The sequence below is a fragment of the Cricetulus griseus genome, chromosome 5 (genome assembly GCF_003668045.3).
Source record: "Cricetulus griseus strain 17A/GY chromosome 5, alternate assembly CriGri-PICRH-1.0, whole genome shotgun sequence".
Taxonomy (NCBI): domain Eukaryota; kingdom Metazoa; phylum Chordata; class Mammalia; order Rodentia; family Cricetidae; genus Cricetulus; species Cricetulus griseus.
Genome location: NC_048598.1, coordinates 21,040,310 through 21,048,461, shown reverse-complemented (window position 1 = coordinate 21,048,461; position 8,152 = coordinate 21,040,310). Strand labels below are relative to the sequence as shown.

Sequence of the window (8,152 nt, the reverse complement as noted above, 5' to 3'; positions counted from 1 at the left end):
GTGATTTAAGCCTGATCAGATATGAGCAATCCTTGAGACTCAAGCAGAGAGAAAAAAAAAAAAAAAACAAAAAAAAACCCAGTTGAGACAGGAAGCTGGTTCAGGAACTCGGTGGTTCCTGATGTGTAAACTTGAACGCAGAGGCAGCACTATCTGATGAGAGCCTCTGCCAGGGCAACTGTGAGCAGCTGGCCGGCTCCCAGCCAGGAACCGCGGCCCTCTCTTCACTGGCTAATGGATCCCAACAGGTCCCTTTCCTTGGGCATGCTTCTGTTTCTTTCTCTGGCTTTTGAATTGAGCTACGGAACCGGTGAGTGTCCATTTGTTTAAGGGTTTGAGTCCTGTGTTCAGCAGTTTGGAATCAGAGCTTTGGGGATATAGGGGGCACAGGATGGGGTGTGTGGTTCAGTTGCTTCTTCCTGAAGGAGTGCCTCTGGGTTTCTACTGTGTCTTTCAAAGAGGAAGAAAATAATATGTTCCTTGAACCTCGGGTTCCAGGGATTAGCTCCATGGACACTGGTTTCTAAGGAAACCAGAAGCCAAAGGCACCCGCTACATCCGTAATCAGCCTCTTGGTGTAATGGACTCTGGCTGAAATTCTGAGTGGTTGGTTTGGGGTGGGTACCCTTCTAGCAATGACCCATGCTGTGGAACAGAGCTCTGGAAGACTTGTCCTGAATCCTTGCTGTGGAAAGTGACTCTCACACATGCACCAGCAGACAACGAGCATGGTCCGGTGTAGAGCAAAGGTGGTAGAGGAAAAACAGGTAGAAGTGAGAAACCTCAGCCCTTTGGCTGACAACAGACGGTGGCTTCACTGTGGTCACACGTTCTTATAAGAGATGATTCCGAAGCAGCAAGAAGGGGAGAGGTTGGGAGTTTTGGAGCCCGGCTGGTTATAGAATGTGGGAAATGCAAATGGAGAAATTTAAGGTCAAAGAAGCTCCTGTAGTGGGCCCGACTGGTAGCAAAGTTAAAGCCAGACTTCTCTCCCATCCCGCTGATGCTTCTTTCCAAGGCAGGCTATTGTTTTCTGCGCAGTGGGTCAGTGCTATAAGGAAAGGTATTTGAGAGCAACCATGCTAAGTGGGGATACCGTGCTGACCATGTGAGTGGAACGGGCAACTCCATTTTAGGATTTGATGAGATTGTGGGAGAGACAGCTGGCATAGAGATGGCTTTAGGAAGGGGATGGGGAAATCCTGAGGGCTAGAGAGCTTTGGTCTTGGGGTTTTCATAACTGCAAATCCATTTTGGACTTTTCTAAGAAAAGCCCAGGAATGTGCCAGGGATGGAGGGGTGCTATAAATGGAATCTCTTGTTCAAGTCTCAGATGGGGCGGCCTTTGTTTAGCCCCACTTTGAGAGCTTAGATTGCCTAACCAAACATCTTCTTAGGTAGAGCATGGCCTTCCTCACTGTATCTTGTCTGAATCCCACCATTGCTGGAACACTTGGTGACTAATAGCTATAGGATGATTTTTTGTTTTTCTCTGTGGAAGCTCAGGTGTAGCTAACAAATGTTCTGCTGAAGGGTGAGAGGTCACTTGTTGGTGAGTGACAGCCCAGCCCCAGAACACAGCACTTAGCAACCGTCCTTTCCTTGCATTACACCTTCTAAAATTGGTTCAATTTTTGTCAGGCTTCTATTTTTAAATGTGTACTCTTTTGTAAAACCCCAATAAAACTCAAATAGAAGTGCCTTGCAAATGAGGCAGATCAGTCGTGTCTGGGCAACCCAGTCAAGAAGCTCAATTCTTGTAAAAATCAGCACCTTTCCATCCCAGCTCAATTTTCAGTTCCCAGTCAGATCTGCAAAAAGCAAAGAGTCCCTGCCAGAGTAAAAGAAATTCTCCTAAATGACAATTGATTTATTTATATTGAATGCCACAAGGTTATTTGACACGACTTCTATATAGTGTCTTGACTTAAATCCGAGAGCCATAGTAAAGAGTTACTACCCTTTGGGTTAATAACTGCAGGTAAACTTTTATGCCTTTTTCTTCTATATTTTACTGGGAGTCATCTTTAATTTCTTGCCCTTAGAGAAGACAGATATATTGTGCTTATGTCACAATGTTCATATTTATTAGGCCCTCAGGAAGCCTTATAGTCTTTACAATGGATACAGCTCAGGCTGGGGTTCCTACAAAGTCAGCCTCAAGTTTCTTCAATTCATTGGATACAATAATTGTGTATCCAATTATTGATCCAATTGTGTAATAATATCATTTTTGTTGGCCTCCGATATGGCTGTCCCCCTCATCATTTATGCCAGAACATTACGGTCTTCATCTACATAGACCATTAACTCCAATTCACTGATACTTTCACATAACTTGTGCCTAATGTTTCCATGAGCACTTGAATTAGATATAAAATGATAAGTTTACATTCTGAAAAATCCACACCAAAGACCAAACATGTTGTAACATCATGTCTAGAAATCAATTGGCTCAGATCCTTCAATGTATCAGTAATCTTTTAAACTAGACTTTATTTGTAGAGCAATTTTGGGTCCATATCCATGTTGAGTGGAGACAGCTCGCATCCCCTTACCCGGTATTTGCATGACCTCATCATCAGTATTGGCCACTACAGGGATATATGAGTTAGGATTGATGACTCTCCAAAAATGAGGTGCTTTATTCTTCCATGTGGGTCCTTCCCACATCTTTCATGCATGTTGAGTAACAGATAAGGGTTCTAGACTTGACCCAACCTAATGCAGCTACTGGCCCATTCTATGCCAATGTATTGATCTAGATTCTTCTTCTTCAAAAAAAAATTAATCCCATGATATAAAACCTCACCTTTCTCTATCTGCAGCATTGGAATAGAGTTCAAAGCATCAGGGATTTGGTCATTTATAGACTGACCTTCAAAGATTGCATTCAGCACTGATCTACTGAGTGCGTCTGATGTGGCCGGGCAAGGTGTAAGGGTAGGGAGCAAAAGGGGCAATCATTGTCTCTGATGATCACCTGACATAGTGTCTGGCATGTGAGAGTCATTGAAAAATCATTGTTGAATAAACAATCATAGAAAATCCTATATATTTGCTTTAAACAAGACATTATTCGAAGTGTTTATCATTTATCACACCAACCCTACGAGGTTATCATCACCGTCAGTACTATAACAACTTTGTAAATGAGGAAAATAAGCAGAGTAGATCAACAGTCTTTGTACACTCTAGACTTGCCAGTGAATGAAACTGGATAAGCTTCTGATTGAGAAATTGGGAAGAATGATACAGTGTATCAAGGTCCCATGAGGACCTTGAATTGAATCAATACTAATTGAAATATAGAAAACTTCAAAGGTGAAAGGAATTGATAAATTATAGGAGAATGTAGAAAGTGTGTACAAAGGGAAGTTTAGAAAATATATAGGAACTTTTTTAGCATACAGATTTTTGTTTTAATCTTTTTGTTTATTGGAAGAGAGATGCAGTTGCATGTGTGTCTCTGAAACTTCCACAGAACAAATGAGAGCAGAATGAAGATCCTTCTCCCTATGATCCTTGCTGCTGACAACACTGCTGCCAGTTTTCGTGTGTCTTTCAAGATAGAGGTTGGATTCTATGAGGGTTGGGAAAGAGTATTTTAGATGGACATACAAATACAGAGCTAAAGTGATGTAAGTGCTTGGGGGGAATGGCAAAGGGTCCATTGTAGCCAAAAACCAAGGGTTTATGACGGAGGAACTTCTAAATCCTCACCTGGAAAGTGGGGACACATACTGTCTCTCATCCCACATAGGGATGATACAGAGATAAAATGTAATTCATTTTGGTTGTGAAAAGAGAACTTAGACACATCTTGTCATTTATTCACTAATTAATTCATTCATTCAATTCCTTTTATTCATCCACTTTGACAACAAGGGTTTCCTGGGTTCCCATGTGTCCCAGGTACCTCTTAGAATACCACAATGAATCCCTCTTCTTGAAAGCTTCTGTGTGAGGATGACAAGTGCTAAACTAGAGAAAGCTAGTTATAAAGGAGTGATGCAAAGTAAGATGGAAGTGTGTGACAGGAAAGCCCTGAGTCTAGGAATTCTTCCCTCATAAAGAGAAGTCAAGGTGAAGACCTGGAGGGTGGAAGGAATTGACTAGGCAAAAGGTGACCCAGGATTTTACTCTGAGAAATGATGGGTACAGATAAATAGCCTGAGCAGCAAAGGCCCAACACTCTCAGCACCATGGGACAGGGATATTTAACTGACATCTAGGTTTAAAAACAAACCTTAGATAAGATATTTTTTCCTTCCTGAGTCTGCATTTACAACTAGAACTGTGAAGCCTGTGAAACCTGTCACGTTTCTACTCCCCTCCCCCCCACCCCCCCACCCCCTGCAAAAAAATATAGTAAAATGCTAAAACCATTTATAACATATCAGCATAAAGCCAAAAATAAAGTTCTAGGGTAGAATCCCGCCTTGTGAATGGGTTAGCTAAGTCCTGCAGATTTCAGGCCCCTGTTCACCTGCCTATGTGAATCACTCCACCATCAAAGTAGAATTACCCCTGGAGGAAAGTGAGTTGGTGTGCAGAGCTCAAATGTTTCCTCCTGACGTCTTCTAGTAAACAGGGCTGATTGAATCACAGGCTCACTGGAAAACCCTCATCAGGCAGTAGGATGTTTCAGGAACAGAGACTCTATGTGAAGGGTTTTACAGCTCCACTTGTGTTTCCACTTGTGCTGGGGTGGCGATGACCTCAAGCTCCCCTCTAGACTCGACAGTCATGGGAGAAATTACATCATCATTCTGTGTGTATTTGGGCCTGAGGGTCTCCTCCTGGTGAAGTTTTGGTTCTACTCCTTGTGCTCGCAAACCACGAAGTCTTGTCTGTGTCTGCCCATTTCTTTCCTTTCGTCTTTTCTCCTCTCACCTTCTATGGTTTATTAATTTGTTTACTTGGCTACTTCCCACTGCGGCCTTACCCTGCTTTTCTCTTCCTTGTACCAATCCTGTACTCTGAAAATACAAAAAACAAAACAAAACAAAAAAAAACCTACCAGGCCATGTGGCAGGAAAGGTTATATCGGAGGCATTTGGAGAGTGAGGAGTTAACAACAGTCTTAGGCTGGGTAAATTTCCCCATTTTCCCCTTCTCCATATCAAAATTAGTTTAAAATGTCAATAGTATGGTACTGATTCTGTTTTTAAAATCTCATACCTCTTTCAGAAATGGCATTTAGAGAAGTATTCCCCCAAACTGTGCATACATTTAGAGGTCCTTGTGTGGCTCTCAGTCTTCCCTCTTTCCTTTACCTATATTTAGGACTCAAGAGGTACCATTTGTACAGTTCAGGTGTGAAGCCATCAGAAGAGCTGTGCCATCTGGAATTGTCAGGCATCCCTGAGTATGGCTGGGAGAAAGTCCAATGTGCTTCCCAGTGCACCCATGTCAAAATAGTGCCAAACAGCCACAGTAAAATAAGAGTCTTCATCTAACTGAGAAACGGGGAGAGAGCACCCTGTTTCAAGAGGAAACACTAGCAATGCCCCAAAGACCAACTTCCTTGTCATCTACCTCACTTTCCTGTAACACCCATGCATCAAGCACACTCATCCTGACTTTTACTCATGTAGACTGCATCTTCTTTTTTCTCTGCATCACTAGCCTTTAATTAATTTGGGCTGGGCCATTTAGTAGACAGTGTAGGGATTTCAGGGCACACTGATGTCAAGAATATTTTAACCAGTTTACTCAGTTTTCCAGGAGCTCAACTTTAGCACAGTTGAGAAGGGGTCTCTTCTAGGTAGGCCCGTCACAGAAGCAGGTGTTTTCATTTTACTCTTTTGAATCTCTTATCGTCTAGAACCATCTATGCTCATTGAGTCATGTGTTCCTATAATGAGCATTAACTTATGGTTAAATTCAGTTATATACATATTAGGCTAAGCTAACTAAGAGGTCTGTCAAGGTAAAATATGGCTTTCGGCACTTGTCAATTGAACAGGTATTTATTTCAGAGTGTCTCTGTACCAAACACTGTATCAGGTTGTCAGGCATAAACAGTGGTGTGAATACAGTCTTCTCTGGAGAAGACTGTATTAAGTGGGGCAGGCAGCAATAAAATGAATGAATGTGCACTATAACACCAGGCAGTGACAGCAAGAGCAATGGGCAGGGGCTATCCCGGATGCTCCGTCAGAGGAGGCCTCTCAGAAGAAAGAGTTCTCTGAGAGGGGACCTAAAATAAAGTGAGGAACTGAGCCGCTCGGGTACAAAAGGGAAGAGATTTCCAGAGAGAAACAGAGCATGCCAAGACCCAGAGACTGGAATGTTCTTGATGAGATTAAGGAGCAGAAAGCTACCTGGCCATAGTGCTGTGAAAACCAGAAAGTGAGCAGGGATGGATTTGGAGCAATGCCCGGGTTGTGGTGAGCAGAGTCAAGGACTGTGAACTTTGTGAGTGCTTGAAAAGCCCTGGAGGACCAAAAGCAATGGAAAAAAAATAAATCAGACATGGGTTTAAAGAATTTCTCTTTCCGTGGTACAAATACTGGGGGGTTAGCTGGAAGACAGTGGTAGCAGCTAGGCCTGTGGTGTTGGGGTAGCAGGCATGGCATGGGAAGTGCGTCTGTGTCAGACCTAGGTGGAAATTAGAGCCAGCAGGGCTTTCTATCAGGATCAAATGCGGAGTGTAACGACAGACTGAGGGATGCTCCAATGTTCTGGCCTGAGAAACTGGACGAATATTCACGTTTGAACAGAAAGCTCTTTGCTAAAGTCAGCTGCCGTTTAAACCTCCACATGCATATCTTTGCAGGCAGTAGAGGACGAGGCAGGGAAAGGAATAGCCATAAGATACAACTGTAAATACTGCAGAGATATGTCAAACTGTGCAGCTAAATGAGAAACTGAATAGGTGAAAATAAGGAAGAGAAGGAAGCCTGAGCCGAGGCATAGTCTGATATTCAGATTATCTGAAGAAAACAAAAGTTTCCCCCAAGGAAACTAAGAATGATAAAAAGAACAAAATAGCAAGTCAGGGAAGTGTAGTATCTCAGGGACCAAATGCAGAGTGTTTAAAGGAGGGATGATGAGCTACGTCTATCGGGTGTTCCTTGAGAAACACTCAAGATAATGATGGAGAATTAACTGACTTGGCTCTGTGTAACAGAGAGATATGGACAAGTGTGATGCAATGAGAATTTGGGGCAGAATACTTCTTTGGAATGGGCACAGGGGAAACTGGGTCAGGAAGTAAAAGCAGAAAACATAAACAGACATGCAAGAACCTTCCAGAAAGAAGATGAAAATGGCCAAGTGGCTGAGGACGGACCTGGGATCAGAGGAGAGATTTGTTTTGTTTTTTGTTTTTGCTTTGTTTTTAAGACAGGGGCAATTAAGTGTTTGTATGTATGGGCTGGTGAAAGAAATCCAGAAGACAATGAGAACACAGGGGATGGCTTAAAGAGGAAACCTGAAAGCCTGTGAGTGTTCCTTGAGGGGAGAGGCTAGCCTTGGGAGAGAGCACAGCCCATTCCTCCAGGTAGACAGATCGACTGGGATTTCCATAGATTGAATCTTACTTTTTTATTTCTTCTGTATTTTTTCAGTGAAACAAAAAGGGCAGTCACCCCCTGCAAGAGGAGGCAGAAAGGCGGCTTATGGGTTTGAGCCAAGAGGAGGTATTAAATAGTCAGCGCTAGAACCCCTTAGAGTGGTTTGAAAGGTTTTTGGGGTTTTGTGGGTTTTTTAACACCCTCCCCCCCACCTTGTTCTTGTTGGTTCAGCTTTTTTTTTGAAAAGGAAAATAAAATAATATCTTAACCTTACCATTATTAATTATCTTGGATATTTTTGAAGAACTGGGATTCCAGTTTGGACATGAAGGGCACCACCTCCCTAATTTCCACAGTCCTCCTACCCTTCTTTGCTTCCTGTCACCTGGCTTAGTGCTTTGGGAACTACGATGCCCTGGGCTCCTTTTTACTGTTATCCACTCTTTACCAAGCATGCTGAGTGTTGGCAAGAACCTTGGCAGAGAAATTATAGACTGAGACTCTAGTCCTGGCTCTGCCCCTTACTAACGTGACTTTAAGGAAGTCATTTACTTCTGCCTTCTGTTCAGCCTGAGTTGACAGAACCCTGGCGAAGTAATTGTAGGATTTCCATTGGATGCTTTGAAACA

General features: G+C 42.8%; 1 protein-coding gene across 3 annotated transcripts in view; it reads left to right on the top strand.

Annotated features, from left to right (window-relative positions):
• Positions 1–234: 234 nt before the first annotated feature.
• Slamf1 (signaling lymphocytic activation molecule family member 1) overlaps positions 235–8,152 on the top strand; it is a 32,453-nt gene continuing 24,535 nt past the window's right edge. For all 3 annotated transcript variants that reach the window (XM_027418966.2, XM_035444937.1, XM_035444936.1), the window contains exon 1: positions 235–310. In XM_027418966.2, coding sequence (XP_027274767.2) covers positions 235–310 — 76 coding nt within the window. The remainder of the gene's footprint in view (positions 311–8,152) is intronic.